Here is a 22,991-nt window from a genome sequence, read left to right as displayed (position 1 = left end):
TGGTTTTATTTATGAAAACTGTCGTCTGGAATACAAATGTTCTATTAACATCAAATTCATCATAAAATATAAACTTTTTTCAATAATTATTTCAATTTGTAAACAAAACTTTTCACTACTCTTTGCCTGACACATTTTCACTTTATATTTGTTTTTCTATCCGTTTTAAGTATTGGTTCATTTCTTTGATTCAGCCTGGAACTGAGTTGTATCTGAGCTGTGATGAAGGGTGTTACACTACAATCAATAGACCAAATCTTCAGAAGCCACTTTTATCCACTTGGGCTAAAACCGCCCATCGTTTCTGAGAGGACGCTGATGCCTCTACTGGAGAGTTTCCAGACTGAATCATTGACCTGAAACAATGGTGAAACACTGGATTCTAGGCTGTATTTTGTGCAAAACAAATACACTAGAGGGCGCTGTGAACTAATTCAATTCATCAACATTGTTGTAATCAGCATCACAGACTTTAGAGATGAAGACAATTTCTAGACCTAAATAGAAATGTGTATGTCTCGTTTTCTGCATTTGAAATATGTCTTGTTTTGTGGTATGGTTTGTAAGATGGATAGAAGAGGAACCATGTTGTTACTGTAGGCCTACAACTGAAACACGAGGTCATTACACAGCAGACACACTGATTGGAATATGATGTCATGTCTTTAATGTGACCAGACATAACATGGCAGAGGGAGTGCATAGGCCGATATATAACCATTTGTTTTTGTGTTAGCATTTGAGAATCCAGGGAAATATTGCCAGAGTATTAATTGGACATGATTAAAATTCAACATTATTTTACCAAATCAGACCAATGTTGAAGATATTGGAAATCAGTTGATCAATTTTAGACATATGTCCACAGATCAATAAGTCTAGTCAAGATGAGTCCGTGTCTCACCCCATCTGTGTTGTTGATCCATCTTTATACATGAATCCCCATGAAGGAGGAAAGATAGGCGCTATGCAATTTCATTATTTTACTTCATGCATTTTAAAATGTAGACTATTATAACCATGATCAAAGATATCACAGGATGAATGACCTCTGTCATAGGGGGGCTTCAAATGGCTTTAAATGTCTCTCATAGTTTGATGTCTTTAGGAAGATCTTAATTTCGCACTCCTCGCGTCCTCTCTCCTCTCTCCTCGTCTCCCTCTCAAAACCCATTGGAGGAGAAGGTCACAGGGGAGGGACCCCTGACTTTCTCATCCAATGGGTTTTGAGAAGGAGAGGAGGTAAGAGGAGAGAGGACACAAGGAGTAGGCAGTTAAGAGCTCCACATTGACGTTATGATTTACATTGTCTTGTGAAACCTTGACAATCCACAAAAAGCACAGGGTTCAAATATTCTTACTAGTTCATTCAAAATATGATCTTCTATTTACGTTGACTGTTGTTGGTTGACCCAGACCGTTTTTAAGTGTATTTGTGGGTTTATTTAATTTGTTCCAACAAAATCAGTCTCTGATTAACACTAGTGTCCTAGGGCCTAAAATGAATGGCACCCAACAATGACTCTTATGTCATTTCAAATCAGGTGAGTGATTTCTTGATACCCCGGGGTGGTTAATTGATTTACTGGGTTTTGGAATACAAGTGATACATTTACAGTTATTATAAATAAAGATAACAACAAGGGGTACACCAAGCTGCCAGACTGTAAAAAACAGCAAAATAGCCTAAATACAATTGCACTGAGTAGATCGTGACAAATGTCAACAATTCATATAGTTCTGGATAAATGATGTAGTGGTTCTCTTCAAATCTATGTCTACTATTGAAAACATAGCCTAGGATGGAAAGATCTTTTTCCGCAAGAAATGCATTGCTTTTACTCTGATATCCTTTGTTTTAAGACCATATATGATTGGATTTAAAGTTGGGGGGAAAATTAATGTGGAAACTCCTATGAGTCTCCGTAACTGCGGGGGAAATTGGCTCAGTCTGTATGAAATAACAGTGAGAAGACCTAAACACTCTAAGAGGAGAAAAACTATTAAATGTGTAGCACAAGTCTGCAGAGCTTTGCTTTTAGTGTCAGCTGATCCTTTGTTTCTAAAACATGTGACAAGTATCTGAACGTAAGTGTAGAGAATGGTAGAAACAACTATGACCTGCATGAGGGCAGTAATAAAGAGTCCATAGATGTTATTGATGGCTGTGTTAGCACAGACCAGTTTCAACAGGGAGGGATTGTCACAGTATGAGTGTGACATCAGAGATCTGCAGCGTGGTAATCGAAGCAGCAGGAAAAAGAGCACTCCAATTAAAATCAAGTCACACACCCATACCAGTGTGATGATTTTCCTGAGATGAGCATTGGTCATCAATGTGTTGTACCTCAAAGGGGAACATATGGCAATGTATCTGTCATACGCCATAGCAGTCAGAATGAACACAGCTCCCGTTCCATAGACATGAATAAAGAAAGCTTGTGTGACACAAGCAGAGTATTGAATGGTCCCTGTGTCAAGTAAAAGCTCTTTGATGAGCTGCGTAAAGAGTGCCGTGGAGCCTATAAGGTCATTGATGGGTAGGTTTAGCAGCAGAAGGTACATGGGCTGGTGGAGACTCCTATTGAGGATGATGGTGAGAATCAGGACCAGATTACAGAAGAGAATGACCATATAGCTCAGTGTGGCAAAAATAAATGCGGAAAATGCACTTTCAGGGGGGATATTGAAGCCTTCTAGTGTCAAAACAGAAGACACATTTGAGAAGTCATCCATTTTCTCCGATTCACCTTTTCCTCTTCAAGCCTGTAGATGTACGACAACAACTGTTATGTTTACAATACATTTTAACAATGAAAACATTATTATAATCACATTATGAAAACTGATGAATAGTTGAGTCATTAATAAATCAATTCATCAATACATGTTAGTAGTTCTAAATACTAGAACTGTATAAAAAATGGACAATAATACATTACCTTGACATTTATGTTAACATACTGGAACAAGATTATGACCATGGATGAATACTGCTTGTATTCATGAATACCTTTTACATACAGTTGATTTTCCACAGCATAAAAATGATTTGCTTGTGACCAGGCACCCCTTCTTTATAAAACTCAATGTGGTGAGTCATGACACCCAATTTTAAAACAAATCATATAGTGAGGAAATCACAGTGTAAAATGTATACGACTCACGCTTTAGAGAAATCATTACCTGAAACTCCGAGAGAAACTAACTCTATCATATGACTTGGTAAGGTATTTATAGAGACTGTGAGGAACATTCGCCATTCCTCTGAGATATCTAATAGTTGATCTTCAAATAATGGGTTAGTCTCTCAAGAGAGGTCATGTCTTGAAAAATATGTGTGACTCATTATGAGGAACAAAATACTGTAATTGAAACAGAAAAATAAATTAAAGTGCTTATTAACTATCCACTACATAATTTTATGTTTAGGATTTGTTTTTGTAGTAGTATGTTTTTTCAAGTATTCATTCACTCCACATCTCTTCGACCAAAGCGATGGAAGGCTGCATCCATTCTTGGTGTGATTGGACCATAAGAACCTGGAATATCTCCGCACTGCCAAGTGCCTCAACTCCAGGCAGGCGAGATGGGCCCTGTTATTCACTCTTTTCCATTTCACTATCTCCCACCACCTGGGGTCCAAGAATGTGAAGCCTGGCGCACTCTCACGTCTGTACAACCCCGCTACAACACCATTGGACCCCGAGATCATCTTCGCTGCACAGCTATTTTCAGGTCTCTCCAGAGATGTTCGATTGGGTTCAAGTCCGTGCTCTGACTGGGCCACTCAAGGACATTCAGCCACTCCTGCATTGTCTTGGCTATGTGCTTAGGGTCGTTGCTCGATCCTGACTTGTCTCCCAGTCCCTTCCACTGAAAAACATGATGCTGCCACCACCAGTATCACTACTTGCACATCATCATCTGCTCATCTATCACTCCAGTGTTAATCTGCTAAATTGTAATTACTTTGCTACCATGGTCTATTTATTGCCTTACCTCCTCACGCCATTTGCACACACTGTATATAGACTTTCTTTTTTCCCCAATTGTGTTATTGACTGTACACTTGTTTATTCCATGTGTAACTCTGTGTTGTTGTTTGTGTCACACTGCTTTGCTTTATCTTGGCCAGGTCGCAGTTGTAAATGAGAACTCGTTCTCAACTAGCTTACCTGGTTAAATAAAGGTGAAATATATATATATTTTTTAAATGACTGAGTACCACTCTCCATATTTTCAAGCATAGTGGTAGCTGCATCATGTTATGGGTATGCTTGTAATCATTAACGACTGGAGAGATTTTTAGGATAAAAAAGAAATGGCATGGAGCTAAGCACAGGCAAAATCCTAGAGGAAAACTTGGTTCAGTCTGCTTTCCACCAGACATTGGGAGATTAATTTACCTTTCAGCAGGACAATAACCTAATATAAGGCCAAATCTACACTGCAGTTGCTTACCAAGAAGACAATTAATGTTCTTACAGCTGTAATTAAAACTTACAGCTGTAATCACTGCCTAAGGTATTTCTCCAAGGTTTTTTAGAAGGGGTGTGAAATCTTATGTAAATTAGATATTTATGTATTTCATTTTCAATACATTTAAAACAATATCTAAAAACATGTTCACTTTGTCAATATGGGGCATTGGGGTATTGTGTGCATATGAGTTAGCGCAGAGGCTATTTGCCCTATTAGGAAGCCCACTCTATGCAGTTCACTATGTGTGCAGTTCACATCAGCTCAATCACAAATATCACTGTAATGCCTACCTCTGAAAATCCTCCCAGTAAAGCATAAAAATCAAAAATTGCAAAAAAAATGGCTTACATTAACATATGTAGCCTAAGAAACAAAGTGCATGAAATCGGTAACTTGCTACTAAAAGATAACATTCATATCCTGACTATCTTAATTAAGCAATAAGGCCCGAGGAGGTGTGGTATATGGCCAATATGCCACGGCTAAGGGCTGTTCTTATGCACAACACATATCACAAACCCCTGAGGTGCCTTATTGCTATTATAAACTGGTTACCAATGTAATTAGAGCAGTAAAAAAAAAATTGGGACATACCCGTGGTATACGGTCTGATATACCATGGCTGTCAGCCAATCAGCATTCAGGGCTCGAACCACCCAGTTTATAAACTCACTTAGATAGTAAAAACTGTTACATCTCTGTGGATGGTACAGATGAGAGGGATGAGGCAAAAGGAATGGCAAATAAGTCTGGCTGCATAGCCGATTGGCAAACAATGTTAACCGAGAAATCGTTATGATACGGAACAAAAAGTAGAAGAAACTGTACTATGAAAAAATATATATATGATTTAAAGGATTAATGCTAAAAAGCTTTGGAGCACCTTAAATGACATTTTGGGCAAAAAGGCAAACTAAGCTCCATCCTTCATTGAATCAGATGACTCATTCATCACACAACCAACTGATATTCCCAACTACTTTAATCATTTTTTCGTCGGCAAGATTAGCAAATTTAGGAATGACATTCCAACAACAAATTCTGAACATACACATCCACGCATAACTGACAAAATTATGAAAGACAATCTCTGTAATTTTGAATTCCAAAAAGTCGATTAGAATAGCAAAGCACACTTTACTGTCTCAAACAGCCGACCAATCCGCCAACCCTTAGTAAACCCCTACAGTATATGTCCATGGCCCCACGGTAATCAAATTAGCTAAATAAAAAATCCCCAGGAAAATGTGTCAGCTGTCATACACGTCGACCCAGAGCATCCCAAACGTGCTCGATGGGTGACATGTTTAGTGAGTATGCAGGCCACGGAAGAACTGGGACATTTTCAGCTTCCAGAAATGGTGTACAGATCCTTGTGACATTGGGCTGTGCCAGGCCGTGCATTATCATGTTGAAACATGAGTTGGTGATGGATGAATGGCATGACAATGGGCCTCAGGATCTCGTCACGGTATCTCTGTGCATTCAAATTGCCATCGATTAAAATGCAATTGTGTTAGTTGTCAGTAGCTTATGCCTGCCCATACCATGACCCCACCGCCACCATGGGGAACTCTGTTCACAACGCTGATATCAGCAAACCGCTCGTCCACATAATGCCATACACACTGTCTGCCATCTGCCCGGTACAGTTAAAACCGGGATTCATCCGTGAAGAGCACGCTTCTCCAGCATGCCAGTGGCCATCGAAGGTGAGCATTTGCCCACTGAAGTCGCTTACGACGCCAAACTACAGTCAGGTCAAGACCCTGGTGAGGACAACCATGCAGATGAGCTTCCCTGAGATGGTTTCTGACAGTTTGCGCAGAAATTATTCAGTTGTGCAAACCCACAGTTTCATAAACTTGTCGTGCCCTCTTCACAACTGTCTTGATGTGTTTGGACCATGATAGTTCACTGGTGATTTGAAATTCTCGACCCGCTCCTCCACTACAGCCCCGTCAATGTTAATGGGGGCCTGATCGGCCCTCCTTTTCCTGTAGTCCACAATCAGCTCCTTTGTCTTGCCCACATTGAGGGAGAGGTTGTTGTCCTGGCACCACACTACCAGGTCTCTGACCTCCTCCCTATAGTCTGTTTCATTGTTGTCGGTGATCAGGCCTACCACTGTTGTGTTGTCAGCAAACGTAATGATGGTGTTGGAGTCGTATTTGGCCACGCAGTCATGGGTGAACAGGGAGTACAGGAGGAACTAAGCATGCACCCCCGAGGGGCCCCAGTGTTGAGGATCAGCTTACAGATGTGTTGTGGGCTTTGTGGGCACTATGGTGTTGAACGCTGAGCTGTAGTCAATGAACAGCATTCTCACATAGGTGTTCCTTTGTCCAGGTGGGAAAGGGCAGTGTGGAGTGCGATTGAGATCGCATTATCTGTGGATCTGTTGGGGCGGTATGCGAATTGGCTGTGTACAGGTACAGGGATTGGTAAGCTGTTCTGACAGCTGATGCTTAAAGTTAGAGAGTTAGATATAAGACTACAGCTTCAGTGAGTTTTGCAATTCGTTCTAGTAAGTGGCAGCAGAGAACTGGAAGGAAAGGCGGCCAAAGTAAGTGTTGGCTTTGGGGACGACCAGTGAAATATACCTACTGGAGCGTGTCCTACAGGTGGGTGTTGCTATGGTGACCAGTGAGCTGAGATAAGGCAGGGCTTTACCTAGCAAAGACTTATAGATGACTTGGAGCCAGTGGGTTTGGTGACGAATATGTAGTGAGGGCCACCCAACGAGAGCATACAGGTCGCAGTGGTGGGTAGTATATGGGGCTTTGGTGACAAAACAGATGGCACTGTGATCGACTACATCCAGTTTGCTGAGTAGAGTTTTGGAGGCTATTTTGTAAATGACATCACCGAAGTCAAGGATAGTCAGTTTTACAAGGGTATGTTTGGCAGCATGAGTGAAGGAGGCTTTGTTACGAAATAGGAAGCCGATTATAGATTTAATTTTGGATTGGACCTAGGACCTAGGTATCTGTAGTTGTCCACATATTGGTTGAAGAGCATGCATTTCGTTTTTCTAGCATTTAAAAGCAGTTGGAGGCCACGGAAGGAGTGTTGTATGGCATTGAAGCTCGTTTGGAGGTTAGTTAACACAGTGTCCAAAGAAGGGCCAGAGGTATACAGAATGGTGTCGTCTGCGTAGAGGTGGATCAGAGAATAACCAGTAGCAAGAACGACATCATTGATATATACAGAGAAAAGAGTCGGCCCGAGAATTGAACCCTGTGCCACCTCCACAGAGACTGCCAGAGGTCCGGACAACAGGCCCTCCGATTTGACACCCTGAACTCTACCTGAGAAGTAGTTGGTGAACCAGGCGAGGCAGTCATTTGAGAATCGAAGGATTAGTCTGCCGATAAGAATGTGGTGATTGACAGAGTCGAAAGCCTTGGCCTGGTCGATGAAGACGGCTGCACAGTACTGTCTTTTATCGATGGCGGTTATGATATCGTTTTGGACCTTGAATGTGGCTGAGGTGCACCTATCACCCACTCTGAAACCAGTTTGCATAGTGGAGAAGGTACGGTGAGATTTGAAATGGTCGGTGATCTGTTTGTTAACTTGGCTTTCGAAGACCTTAGAAAGGCAGGGTATGATGATTAAGGTCTTTAACAGTTTGGGTCTAGAATGTCTCCCCCTTTGAAGAGGGGGATGACTGCGGCAGCTTTCCAATCTTTTGGGATCTCAGACGATACGAAAGAGAGTTTGAACAGTCTAGTAATAGGGGTTGCAACAATTTCAGTGGATAATTTTAGGAAGAGAGGGTCCAGATTGTCTAGCCCAGCTGAATTGTTGGGATCCAGATTTTGCAGTTCATTCAGAACTTCATCTGTCTGGATTTGGGTGAAGGAGAAGCGGGGTGGGGGAGGGGGGGGGGCTTGGGCAAGGTGTTGCAGGTGGTGCTGAGCTGTTGCCCGGGGTAGGGATAGCCAGGTTGAAAGCATGGCCAGCCGTAGAAAAATGCTTATTGAAATGATCGTAGATTTATTGGTGGTGATAGTGTTTCCTAGCCTCAGTGCAGTGGGCAGCTGGGAGAAGGTGCTCTTATTCTCCATGGACTTTACAGTGTCCCAACACTTTTTGGAATTAGTGCTACAGGATGCAAATTTCTGTTTGAAAAAGCTAGCCTTAACTTTACTAACTGACTGAGTATATTGGTTCCTGACTTCCCTGAAAAGTTGTATATTGTGGGGGCTATTCGATGCTAATGCAGAAAGCCAGAGTATATTTTGTTGCTGGTCAAGGGCAGTCAAGTCTGGGGTGAACCCAGGGATATATCTGTTCTTTGTTCTACATTTTTTGAATGGGGCATGGAACTCCACCACCTTTGGCAGTTTTGTCTTGTCGGAAGATGTTATGGTTAGGGATGGAAATTTAAGGATTTTTGGTGGCCTTCCTAAGCCATAATTCAGACATTGCTAGGACATCAGGGTTGGCAGAGTGTGCTAAAGCAGTGAATAAAACAAACTTAGAGTTAAAATGCATGTTAACATGCATGAAACCAAGGCTTTTATGGTTATCCTGGGGAATGGGAGTGGTGCTGGGTGCTTCTGGGCCTGGGTTAACCTCTACATCACCAGAGAAACAGAGGAGCAGTAGGATAAGGGTACGGCTAAAGGCTATAAGAACTGGTTGTCTAGTGCTTTCGGAACAGAGAGTAAAATGAGCAGATTTCTGGGCACGGAAGAATAGATTCAAGGCATAATGTACAGACAAGGGTATGATAGGATGTGAGTACAGTGGAGGTAAACTTAGGCATTGAGTGACGATGAGAGAGGATTTGTCTCTAGGGGCACCAGGTGAGGTCACCGCATGTGTGGGGGGTGAAACGAAAGGTCTATCTAAGGCATATTCGTCAGGGCTGGGGGCTCTACAGTGAAATAAAGACAATAATTACTAACCAAAACAGCAATAGACAAGGCATTATGACATTAGGGAGAGGCATGTGTAGCCAAGTGATCATAGGGTCCAATGAGAAGCACTAGATGAGTCAGGGAGCAAATTCAGTAGTCCCTGCTATGCTAGGCGAGCAGGATATACGGTTATTCAGACAGCTAGCGGGCTAGGGCTAGCAGATGGGCATCCGGTGACGTCGCAACGAAAGAGCCTGTTAAAACCACGGGGCTCCGTGACGGCAGTAAAGGGTCTAGTACAATTTCACAAAGGAGGTATTGTAGCCCAAGTATTGGCTGGTCCACCTCTTTGGCTAGCCGGGAAATGGCCCTAGCTCGAGGCTAGTAATGACCGGCCTTTCAAAGCACTTCATGGCTAAAGACCTTCGCTTTCTTGGACAGCAGATAGCGATATACCTGTCATAAGCCATGGCAGTCAGGGTAGTGAAGGAGCCAGCTCCGTACAGGTGGATGAGCAGAGCCTGGGGGTAGGAGATAGACCTATTCTGAGCCAGGATGCTCACCACCAGCTGAGAGAAGAAAGCTGTAGCACTCAGGACCGAGTTTAGGGAACCCTGATCTAATTCTTGATAACATTTTAAAACAACTGTATTGCAATATTAACAGTGCCTCCAGAAAGTATTTACATCCATTGACTTTTTCCAGATGTTGTTGTTTTACAAGATGGGATTGAAATGGATTTAAATGTATTTTTGTCAACGATTTACACATTTTTGTCAAAGATTTACACAAAATACTCTGTAATGTCAAAGTGGAAGAATTATTATAATTTTTTTTTATAATTAAAGAAAAAGAAAACACTTATATATCATGATTGCATAAGTATTCAACCCCCTGAGAAAAGACATCTTGTAAACTGGGTTGTTTGAATCGTGAATGCTGATTGGCTGACAGATGTGGTATATCAGACCATATACCACTGGTATGACAAAATATTATTTTTACTGCTCTAATTACGTCAGTAATCAGTTTATAATAGCGATAAGGCAGCTCAGGGGTTTGTGATATATAGCCAATACCGCAGCTAAGGGCTGTGTCCAGGCACATGCCAATGGTATATTGGCCATATACCACACCCCCTTGGGTCTTATTGCTTTGGCACCTTTCTGGGTAAGTCTATACACACCGGGAACTTTTTTAAGTCGGTTGTTGATCATTGCTGTACATGATCATCTGATCATTTATCACTCCAGTGTTAATCTGCAATATTGTAATTATTCGCCTACCTCCTCATGCCTTTTGCACACATTGTATATAGACTCCACTTTTTTTCTCTACTGTGTTATTGACTTGTTAATTGTTTACTCCATGTGTAACTCTGTGTTGTCTGTTCACACTGCTATGCTTTATCTTGGCCAGGTCGCAGTTGCAAATGAGAACCTGTTCTCAACTAGCCTACCTGGTTAAATAAAGGTGAAATAAAATTAAAATAAATAAATTGCTATACAGCCATTTTCATGTCTTGCCATAGATTTTCAAGACGATTTAAGTCAACACTGTAACTAGGCCACTCATGAACATTCAATGTCCTCTTGGTAAGCAGCTCCAGTTTATATTTGGCCTTGTGGTTTAGGTTATTGTCCTGCTGAAAGGTGCATTTCCCAGTGTATGTTGGAAAGCAGATTGAACCAGGTTTTCCTCTAGGATTTTGCCTGTGCTTAGCTCTAATCAGTTTATTGTTATCATGAGAAAACTCCTTAGTCTTTGCTGATGACAAGCATACCCTAAACATGATGCAGCCACCATCATGCTTGAAAATACGAAGAGTGGTACTCAGTGAAGTGTTGAATTTCCCCCATACATAACACTTTGTACTCAGGACATAAAGTTCCTTTCTTTCCAACATTTTTTGCAGTTTTATGTTAGTGCCACACATGTTCTACTGCTTGATCTCCTGTTCCTTTTATAGAATATTAGCTCAAAAGTATTGTGGAGTTCCTGCACCTAAATATAAACAGTACCGGCACCCAAAATGAGCACCGGCACCTATTTCAGTCAAAGTCAAGCACTGGTTCTACCCCTCCCATTGTTTGGCATTCAATGATGATAATGATATGTTGTGAGTAGTAAACTAAGCCACGTTTTCGGGTGCTGACTTTCATAATCTATATACTTGCCAGTTATCTGTACATTTGAAATTTGTCTGAACTATCGTTTTAAAACAGCCCAATGTGAATGAAACGAGTATGCAAATCGGTAGACCAAGCTCTGACTGACTAAGCTCAAAGTACTGTGGTGATTATAGATACAGCCCCGGAAGACAGGTAAACTGTGACAGAGAGACAAAAGGAAGTCCCCTTGGGTTTCCATGGTGCTGCTGTCCCGGTTGTGGAGTACAGCTGTCGTCACACATGACCCCTAACAGTCACACCTCCTAACTGAACAGTACACAACCACAAGGCCTTACTTAAAGGTCCAATGCAGCTGTTTTTATCTCAATATCAAATCATACATGGGTAACAATTAAGTACCATGTTGTGTTTGTTTTCAATTAAAATGGTCAAAAAGAAACAAAAATAGCAAAGAGCAATTTCTTAATCAAGAATTTTGCTGAGTCTTCTTAGTGGGGAGGGAAAAACTGAAAATGAGCTGTTATTGGCAGAGATGTTTACTGCCAATTTACTGCCTGGTGACCAAAACTCCATCCAACCAAAACAGGCTGAAATGTTTTCAAACAGCTCTTACACTAAAAGGGCATTATCATAATTTTCACAATTTCACATTATTAAGTGTGGAAATATATATAAAACACAGAAAACTCACATTTTTGACTGCACTGGGCCTTTACGTCATTGGGACTGTGTAAACCATAAAGCTGTCTAAAGGCCTTATCTTAAATCATTGGGACTGGGTAAGATGACCAATTACACATACAGCTGTCTCATAGTCTGCTCGAGTACAATGACATAAGAGGCTTGTATAGACTGATGCAGTTCATTTTCAATTTAATAATTCGTAATCACAGTCACATTCCTAATGACACTTATTGATAATATGTCATAGGGTTTCTTGGCTGATTGAACAATATAATACAGGACCAAGTGGTTCAGTCTGGGTGGCTTGGGAAATTGCAGGACTACTCATTCACATGACAGAATTTTCCACACTGAGGTCACCTTGCAATATATCAGTTTATATGAAACAACTTTATGCATATATTAAGATATCCCATAAAATACATGAGTAAAACATACCTTTAAAAAGGCCACTGCCTAACATGTCCAGTTTACAAAATGAGATTGAATTGTATTCTCAAAACAAGTCAAGGAAGAAAGGTATTAAACAGATGTTAGGTATTTTACTATGACAGGGGATTGATCGGCCTACACTACATCAGCAGAGTAAGTGGATGTTGCCCCGAAACAGATTCATTTTCCATGTGATTAGCGGAGATATACGCATGAGCCCTAAGACACACAGGAAACCAGTATGGAGCTGACAGTTATGAAATATTCACTTGAACGCTATCTTTTTCTTCCTCACCACCATGAAAAATGCTTTTCTGATGTCCTTTGTTTTCATCCCGTATATAATTGGATTAATAATTGGTAAGAGCAGGTAGATCATCATACCGCACAGTTTCTGTGTATTAGGAGGTATGTTCTGGAAGCGATATGACAGTATTACAAAGGTGGAAGTACATTCAAAAAGAAGAAATGTCACTAGCTGAGCAACACAGGTGTTTACAGCCTTGCTCTTGGTGTCAGATTGTCGATTAATTATGCATATTACAAGAATGTTAATATAGGAAAATAGCTGAATACCAACACTGATAATCTGCATAACCGCTGTCATAGCCAAACCATAAATGTTGTTAGCTGTGACATCTTCTCCACATGAGAGGCGAAGTAGAGAGGGGTTGTCACAGTAGATATTTAGTATGTAAGCCTTGCACCTCTTAACTCGGGACTGAAGAGCAAACAGGGTCAATACCATGGCCATGTCCAGGCCCCAAGCAGCTGATATAATGACACATAGTGTAAAAGGTGTCATGATCGAGGGGTATTGCAGTGGTTTGCAAATGGCAAAATATCTATCAATTGACATCGCTGCAAGTACAAAAAGCACACCACCCCCGTACAGGTGGCAAAGAAAAGCTTGCAAAACACATGCGGGATAGTACACAGAGTGAGTCTGTGTCACGATGTCTGACAACACCCTGGGTAGCATAGAGCTGATTCCTACCAGGTCATTCAGGGGGAGGCTGAAGAGGATGTAAAACATGGGCTTGTGGAGAGTCCGCTGTGTGATGATCAACAGCAGGATGGTCAGGTTACAGAAAACAGAGAACAGATAGAGCAGGAGACCCATGATGAACACAGGGTAGGTCATTGGGGTAGGGATGTCAAAACTGGCAATCTGCAAGTGGTAACTGAATGTCTGATTAAGAGTCTGGACCAACATAGTCAAATACCTGTAAAGGAAGAAAAGCAAATCTAATGTACACATTTTAAAGTACTATTCAACTAATTGGTATGCAAATCTGACTCAATACTAGCAACAATGTATCTTAAGCTAGTTAGCTCCAGTCTAGCTTAATGTAAGGTTCTTATTAACATATTTACTGAATTATCAGATTGGTTATATTCAGTCACTGTAGATGGTGAATTGAAATGTAATCATATTGTAGTTTATAATTGAAAACATTTATTGTCTTTATCTTAACATGTACTCTGCATTAAAGCAATGTGTATGTAAGTATACGGAATGTTATTCAGATGAATGGTATAGCTTACCTGAGGATTTACCTGTCTGTCACGTTTTGTCTAAGAGCAAACAATTCCCTGCTACTATGTTGCCAATCTTTCTGAACTAGTTTGGACAGAGCTGCGGCACTAGCAGAAATATTGCCCTAACTCATTGTACAGTAGTGAGTTATTTAAAGGAAACAGATTCATGTGATTGTAATCCCAGAGAACCACTCACACATTCTGACGTAACTCAAGACTAAGTCATTGGTTGTTGGGATGATTGCATGTTGATGTATTCATTTCTGTATTTAAATACATGATGATGTCATGTTGTGGTAAATTACAGTGTAGGTATAACATTGGCTATATTTTAAACGTTAACACAAATAAAATGTCAATTTCTTTCTGAATTCAGTAATGACCTATGAAAAGGCTTTATTGTAAAATCACCACATCAGCACATATTAAATACAACACTTTTAAAATGTCCCAAAACTACAATGGGCTCTATTCAATCAATACCAGTGAAGTTCAACTTTACTGTGTGATTGAAAATGAAAGTGTTTTCTCTTTAGCGGAGACAGCATTCACAGTAAACGCTGCCTGCATACAGTGTGACGGCTGTATTGGAAATGTACTTTTACATTTATATCGCAGAATCTGTTATGTTTCAGCTTTACAGATTGAATTGAGTCCAAAGTAGAAAATAAATTGTACATTTAGAAAACAATAAAATATTAAATAAAAATGTTTATGGGGAACAATAAAAGCAAAATTACTCCTTGTGCTATAGAAATCAAGGGCAAAAAATAGTATTTATACTATTTACTTTTAAGGGCAATCTGAAGCTCAAACAAAACAATGTCACGTTCTGACCTTTATTTCCTTTGTTTTGTATTTATTTAGTATGGTCAGGGCGTGAGTTGGGTGGGCAGTCTATGTTTGTTTTTCTATGATTTGGGGATTTGTATGTTTCGGCCTAGTATGGTTCTCAATCAGAGGCAGGTGTTATTTGTTTATTGTTTTTGTATTCAGTGTTCAGTACTTTCTTTAATTAAATATCAAGATGAACGCAAACCACGCCGCGTTTTGGTCCGCCTTTCCTTCAACAGAAGTAAACCATGACAACTCACCACTGTTTTGGTAAACAGCCAACTTGCAGATGCTGTTATCCAAAGCCACTTATAGTCATACTGTCCCGGGAATCAAACCCACTATGCTTGTGTTACAAACACCATGCTTTACCAACTGAGCTAGAAAATGGTCTGGATAACTGTAATCTTTCTCAAATTTATAGACAGAGCTATAGATGCAAGAAGTGACCATCCATGATATCAAAATGATAGTTTTAACCATGAGTGTTTGTTTACAATGGAGTGAAACAAGCGTATATGTTGGGTCCTGATGTGGGTACTACACTTGAACTAAGATAATGAGGCATTTATAATTATACTGTATTCTTCAAGAACCAATGGGTATTGATAATTAATTTTAATGTCCAAAAATGGATGTACCAATCACAGATTAGACCTTAACATATATTTTCAAGTGTTCCCTCCCATATTTTACCTTAATGTTTAACTTTGTATGTTTCCCTCTGGAAACGTGTAAATGCTTTCTGATGATGGAAAAATTAAATTAAAATAAATACCAAGAAACATTGAGATATAAATAAAGATTAGGTAAAGGGAAACAACTTAAAAGCACAATCTCTAATTTCAACTACCAGTGACTTTTAGGGATTCAGGGACTGCCAGTCCATGAGGTTGAAATGATAGTTTGATGAATGATTTGAAGCTATGGTATACTTCAGCAATAAGGCCAGAAGGGGTGTGGTGTATGGCCAATATATCACGGTTCTAACACACGACGCAACGCGGAGTGCCTGGATACAGCACTTAGCCGTGGTATATTGCATTTCGCTACACCTGCAATAACATCTGCTAAACATGTTATGTGACCAATAACATTTGATTTGATTGGAATTATACCACAAACTCCCGAGGTGCCTTGTTGCTATGATAAACTGGTTACCAATGTAATCAGAGCAGTAAGAATAAATATTTTGTCATACCCGTGGTATACGGTTTGATATAACACAACCTTCAGCCATGGTATATCAGCATTCAGGGCTCGAACCACAACGTTTATAATGTGAATTGCTTACCAATACAAAGCACAGAAATAGTGATGAACTACCAATAGGAAGTATTACGTAACTATTCGTTTCATGTGTTCTGTGCAAAAACAATACACTGCCCCACATCTGGCTAAATTATTACCGTAAACCACCATCATCACACCATGTTTATAATTGGTTCAGACTGATACTTTGTTGAGAAATACTTTCAGTAGGGTGATTCGTATTTCACTTGCATTCAGCCCGTATACAATTGGATTCATAAGTGGAGATACTAGAAAGATGAGCATGCCCATAATCTTTTGCAAGTCAGCTGAGACAATCTTGAATCTGTGTGATAAAATTGTGAAGGTTCCTACAACCTCAAATATGAAGAATATGACCAACTGTGCCACACAGGTGTTCAAAGCCTTACTCTTAGCGTCAGACTTTCTTGTAACCAAGCAAGTGATCAGAATCTTCACATAGGAAAAAATCTGAATGGACACACTTATAACCTGCATGACTGCAGTGTTAAACAGTCCTATGACATTATTCAGTGTAGTATTACCACAGGTGAGTTTAAGAAGGGAGGGGTTATCACAAAACACATTCATTATGGAGGATCTACACCGGGGAAGCTTTATCTGCAGAGAGAACAGCAGTAGGATCAAGAGGAGGTCAAGACCCCAAACCAGTAAAATAATGACCGCCACATTCCTGGGTGTCATTATAGTACTGTACCTCAACGGCTGGCAGATGGCAACATAACGATCAAAGGCCATAGCCGCAAGGATAAAGAGAACCGCGCCTCCGTACATGTGGAGCAGAAACCCCTGAATAACGCAGAGGGGGTAAAAGACCGTGTTTGTCTCAGTCACAATGTCTGACAGCACCTTTGGGAGCATCGCAGTGATTCCTATCAGATCGTTGAGAGGAAGACTGAAGAGAATAAAATACATGGGTTTGTGAAGGTTCCTTTGCATGACGATGACGGACAGTAAGGTCAGGTTGCAGAACGCACAAAATGAATAGATAGCAACGCCCAGGAAAAAGATGGGATACTTTCCACCAGGTGGAATAAAAAATGGGTCCAGAGTTAACTTATAGCTGACGCTGAAGGATTCGTTCTCCATCGGAGCTCACCAGAGGGGTACTGGAAACCTAGAGAGAACAATGTTGACAATGAGTCTAAGAAATATGTACATGAAATTGGATAAATGTTGAATATACAATACAATGCATCACCTTCCACGAACAGCACAGCATGAATCTTGGGAAGATGTAGGTGCCTCCAGGGTGGAGCACTGCTTTGTGCCTATTGGACTTTGAAGAGTTCTTTTATTGCTGCCTTCTGACTGCTATGAGTCAGTCTTAGAATCCCATGAGGTAGTGGAGCTTTGATTGCTAAATGAAAAGGATCAACTTAGCATGGGTTCAACATAAATTATAATAAATGAATGAATGAATTGAAATTAATCAGGGTTAGGGTTAAGGGCTTTACAGACAGGACGCGGCGCCATGGTTGCCCATTCATTTTCATTGTGTTGATCGGCAGTGCTCATGCACGTGATTTATACAATATTTTTTTGTATTATCCAGTAGTGAAAAAGGTGCTCAACTTTCATACTTGAGTAAAAGTAAAGATACCTTAATGGAAAATGATTAAATTAGAATGTCACCCAGTAAATTAGTACTTGAGTAAAAATCTAAAACTATCTGGTTAAATTGTATTTAAGTAGAGTGGGGGGAAAGTACTCAATTGTCATACTTAAGTCAAAAATAAGAGTAAATTCTATACCGTACATCAAAATCCTTTAATTAAGCTAACCAGACGGCACAACAAAAACATTTTACAGACAGACGGAGACACTCCAACACTCATCATTTACAAACACAGTATTTGTATTTAGTGTGTCCACCAGATCAGAAGCAGCAGGGGTGGCATTGCTTTATATTGATAGGTGTGTGAATTGGGGGATGTTGATGTCCTACCTAAGCATTCGAAATGTAACGAGTACTTTTGGGTGTCAGGGTAGTAAAAAGTACATATTTTCTTTAGAAATGTAGTGAAAAAGTTGTAAAAAATATAAACATTAAAGTCCAGATACCCTTAAAAAACCTAAGTAGTACTTTAAAGTATTTTTACTTAAGTATTTTACACCACTGGTATTATCAACTGTAAACTGTGAAACACAAAACACATCTCCCCTCATTGAATTTCATTAATTCATCCATCCATCCATCCATTCATTCAGTCATTCATTCATTTATTCATTCACTAATTAATTGATTAATTCATTAATTCATTACGATTACAGTAACATTTACTTTTTTACAGTACAATTCACTCAAAGTCAAAATTATATCATGACATTCAGGAGCGCCTCTACTGGGTGCACGCACACACATTTTTTTATGGGCCTAACAGCCAAACATGTCAATAAAAAATTATATATGGACCTAATAGTAAAGACATGTCAATTAAAAATTATATATGGGCCTAATAGTAAAGACATGTCAATTAAAAATGATATATGGGCCTAATAGTAAAGACATGTCAATTAAAAACTATATATGGGCCTAATAGTAAAGACATGTCAATTAAAAAACTATATATGGGCCTAATAGTAAAGACATGTCAATTAAAGAAAAATATATATTGGCCTAATAGTAAAGACATGTCAATTAAAAAAAGTATATGTGGGCCTAATAGTAAAGACATGTCAATTAAAGAAAAATATATATTGGTCTAATAGTAAAGACATGTCCATTTAAAAAATATATATATTGGCCTAATAGTAAAGACATGTCAATTAAAGAAAAATATATATTGGCCTAATAGTAAAGACATGTCCATTTAAAAAAATATATATTGGCCTAATAGTAAAGACATGTCCATTTAAAAAAATATATATTGGCCGAATAGTAAAGACATGTCCATTTTAAAAAATGTATGGGCCTAATAGTAAAGACATGTCAGCAGAATACAACCCTCTATCCCACTGATGGCTTGCTTCTAACGCTGAGCAGGGCTGGTCGTGGTCAGTCCCTGGATGGGAGACCAGATGCTGCTGGAAGTGGTGTTGGAGGGCCAGTAGGAGGCCCCCTTTCCTCTGGTCTAAAAAAATATCCCAATACCCCATGACACTTATCGTAAGAGTAGGGGTGTTAACCCTGGTGTCCTGGCTAAATTCCCAATCTGGCCTTCATACCATCACGGCCACCTATTCATCCCCATCCTCGCCCCTGTAACTCTTCCCCAGGCTGTTGCTGTACATGAGTGTGTTCTCAGTCAACTTACATGGTAAAATAAGGGTAAAATAAAACTGTAATAAATAAAAATGTATGGGCATAACAGTAAAGATATGTCAATAAAAAAACAGCAGGTAGCCTAGTGGTTAGAGTGTTGGGCCAGTAACCACTAGGTAGCCTAGTGGTTAGAGTGTTGGGCCAGTAACCACTAGGTAGCCTAGTGGTTAGAGTGTTGGGCCAGTAACCACTAGGTAGCCTAGTGGTTAGAGTGTTAAACCACTAGTAACCACTAGGTAGCCTAGTGGTTAGAGTGTTGGGCCAGTAACCACTAGGTAGCCTAGTGGTTAGAGTGTTAGGGCCCTAGTAACCACTAGGTAGCCTAGTGGTTAGAGTGTTGGGCCAGTAACCACTAGGTAGCCTAGTGGTTAGAGTGTTGGGCCAGTAACCACTAGGTAGCCTAGTGGTTAGAGTGTTGGGCCAGTAACCACTAGGTAGCCTAGTGGTTAGAGTGTTGGGCCAGTAACCACTAGGTAGCCTAGTGGTTAGAGTGTTGGGCCAGTAACCACTAGGTAGCCTAGTGGTTAGAGTGTTGGGCCAGTAACCACTAGGTAGCCTAGTGGTTAGAGTGTTGGGCCAGTAACCACTAGGTAGCCTAGTGGTTAGAGTGTTTAGGGTGTGCAGTAACCACTAGGTAGCCTAGTGGTTAGAGCGTTGGGCCAGTAACCACTAGTTGGCCTAGTGGTTAGAGTGTTGGGCCAGTAACCACTAGGTAGCCTAGTGGTTAGAGTGTTGGGCCAGTAACCACTAGGTAGCCTAGTGGTTAGAGTGTTGGGCCAGTAACCACTAGGTAGCCTAGTGGTTAGAGTGTTAGGGCCAGTAACCACTAGGTAGCCTAGTGGTTAGAGTGTTGGGCCAGTAACCACTAGGTAGCCTAGTGGTTAGAGTGTTGGGCCAGTAACCACTAGGTAGCCTAGTGGTTAGAGTGTTGGGCCAGTAACCACTAGGTAGCCTAGTGGTTAGAGCGTTGGGCCAGTAACCACTAGTTGGCCTAGTGGTTAGAGTGTTGGGCCAGTAACCACTAGGTAGCCTAGTGGTTAGAGCGTTGGGCAAACCACTAGGTAGCCTAGTGGTTAGAGTGTTGGGCCAGTAACCACTAGGTAGCCTAGTGGTTAGAGTGTTGGGCCAGTAACCACTAGGTAGCCTAGTGGTTAGAGTGTTAATAGTAACCACTAGGTAGCCTAGTGGTTAGAGTGTTGGGCCAGTAACCACTAGGTAGCCTAGTGGTTAGAGTGTTGGGCCAGTAACCACTAGGTAGCCTAGTGGTTAGAGTGTTGGGCCAGTAACCACTAGGTAGCCTAGTGGTTAGAGCGTTGGGCCAGTAACCACTAGGTAGCCTAGTGGTTAGAGTGTTGGGCCAGTAACCACTAGGTAGCCTAGTGGTTAGAGTGTTGGGCCAGTAACCACTAGGTAGCCTAGTGGTTAGAGTGTTAGGCCAGTAACCACCTAGTTGGCCTAGTGGTTAGAGTGTTAGGGCCAGTAACCACTAGGTGGCCTAGTGGTTAGAGCTGTTAGACTGTTGGGCCAGTAACCACTAGGTAGCCTAGTGGTTAGAGTGTTGGGCCAGTAACCACTAGGTAGCCTAGTGGTTAGAGCGTTGGTCCAGTAACCACTAGTTGGCCTAGTGGTTAGAGTGTTGGGCCAGTAACCACTAGGTAGCCTAGTGGTTAGAGTGTTGGGCCAGTAACCACTAGGTAGCCTAGTGGTTAGAGCGTTGGGCCAGTAACCACTAGTTGGCCTAGTGGTTAGAGTGTTGGGCCAGTAACCAAAAAGTTGCTAGATTGAATCCCAGAGCTGACAAGGTAAAAATCACCTGAACAAGGCAGTTAACCCACTGTTTCTAGGCCATCATTGTAAATAAGAATTTGTTCTTAAACTGACTTGCCTAGTTAAATAAAGGTTACATTAAAAAAACAAAGACATGTCAATTAACATGTTGTTTTATGTGGCATGAACACAACCAGGCATGATGTTTTCATCTGATTGTCAAACAAATCACTTCAAAAAGCAGGCTACCTGCACACGTTGGTCCACTCCAAATCATTCCAGCTTCCAAACAGTGCACTGTGCACCCACCATTTGATGAATGGTAGGAGACAGTGTGATGTCATTCAGCGTTTTTCCTACACAGTGGTGTGTATTCATGGATGCCAATGGAAAATATTAAACTCTCAAAAAAAAGAAAAAAAACTATTATTCTTTCTTGTCTCGAAATTGTCATTCAATTTGCAAGTAGCTGAATCTATCTCATGGGATAAAGTCAAGTCACGCTCCTTTTGACCAGACAGCATCCGATACATTGGCTACACGTACAGGGGACTCTGTTTCTCTCACTCTGATGCGTTCTCTGGTGAGATTGATGTGTCTTGCTGTCGGCGGGCATCTCTGTCAAATGATCAATATGAAGAGAGACCACCCCAGTGTTTTGTTACCTGTGGAGGAGCTCATGTCTCATTCAGATACCTTATACAATATCCAATACAGTAAGACGTAGTTTATTTTTAAATATCATTGACATCTAAAAACAAGTTATTGATATATGTTTTATAATTATAATACTCTGTTACAAGTCAGGATGTCTCTTTTGAACTTTTACTGTCTTATAAAGTCCCCATCTCGTTTTCCATGTTTTTACCATTATTTATCTAATACAGTTCACTGTGGCTACTTCATTCCATGATTACATCAGCTAGAAGAGACTGTGTCATCTTGGTGTAAAAACATGTATTAATGAACACCGTAGAGAGCTGATTAAATGATGTCTCATTAACTGTCTCTTGTTGTAATTAATCCATTGGGACTTCAGAAACCTCTTGCCAGTTATTGGAGTCTCTCGCTAATGAAGCGTGTTGATAAAAAATACCACTGAGGCACAAGTTCAAATTAGACCTCTGCCTTGTAGTTTGGTAGCATTACACATATGTCGATGAGATAAACCATAATGATGATATCTCAAATGTCCAATGCATTTCAATAGAGAGAAATGTATCTGCAGAAATGTATCTGCTAATCTGCTAATCATAACAGTGTCTTGTTGAATTATCCATGCCTGTAGCCCAGGCATGCTCTAACCATAGTATCCATGTTGATGCTCCTTCAGAACAGATATCTAATCATATGTTAAAAGTGAATATTGAATATCTGCTCGTCTCTATTCCCCCTTCCTTCCTGACGTGTCAGGATGTCCGCAGAGAGAAACATTTATTAAGTTTCTATTAAAACTAAAGGGGATAAGGGAATATGTGGACACTGACCGATGGGATTGCAGTGGAGACAAGCGGGCCTCTTTACCAAAGTGCTGTATAGAACTGGGGAATGGTCAGAAGGGATGGGTTAATCATCCCACCCAGGAGAGAGAGCTCTATTAGACAGGGTGGTGGTTAATTAGTTGAATCACGCTCTGGTCATTGTTAGTGGATGAATGGGTTACGGCGAGGCCACCAGAACCTCTCT

At 40.6% G+C, this 22,991-nt stretch overlaps 3 protein-coding genes across 3 annotated transcripts; all 3 read right to left on the bottom strand.

Moving 5' to 3' along the window:
* Positions 1-10: 10 nt before the first annotated feature.
* LOC115142221 (olfactory receptor 52B2-like) lies at positions 11-2,771 on the bottom strand. Its single transcript, XM_029681680.2, has one exon. The coding sequence runs from the start codon at positions 2,734-2,736 to the stop codon at positions 1,798-1,800; it is 939 nt and encodes a 312-aa protein (XP_029537540.1). The 5' UTR covers positions 2,737-2,771; the 3' UTR covers positions 11-1,797.
* A 9,583-nt stretch (positions 2,772-12,354) lies between these two features.
* LOC115142220 (olfactory receptor 52J3-like) lies at positions 12,355-13,894 on the bottom strand. Its single transcript, XM_029681679.2, has one exon. It carries the CDS (start codon positions 13,863-13,865, stop codon positions 12,870-12,872), a length of 996 nt encoding a protein of 331 aa, XP_029537539.2. The 5' UTR covers positions 13,866-13,894; the 3' UTR covers positions 12,355-12,869.
* Positions 13,895-14,525: 631 nt separating this feature from the next.
* Positions 14,526-17,379, bottom strand: LOC115142219 (putative gustatory receptor clone PTE01). Its single transcript, XM_029681678.2, has one exon. The coding sequence runs from the start codon at positions 17,360-17,362 to the stop codon at positions 16,427-16,429; it is 936 nt and encodes a 311-aa protein (XP_029537538.1). The 5' UTR covers positions 17,363-17,379; the 3' UTR covers positions 14,526-16,426.
* Positions 17,380-22,991: the final 5,612 nt, after the last annotated feature.

Source organism: Oncorhynchus nerka, linkage group LG14 (genome assembly GCF_034236695.1).
Source record: "Oncorhynchus nerka isolate Pitt River linkage group LG14, Oner_Uvic_2.0, whole genome shotgun sequence".
NCBI lineage: Eukaryota > Metazoa > Chordata > Actinopteri > Salmoniformes > Salmonidae > Oncorhynchus > Oncorhynchus nerka.
Note: the sequence above shows the minus strand (reverse complement) of the source record. Positions and strands in the feature narration are given on the sequence as shown.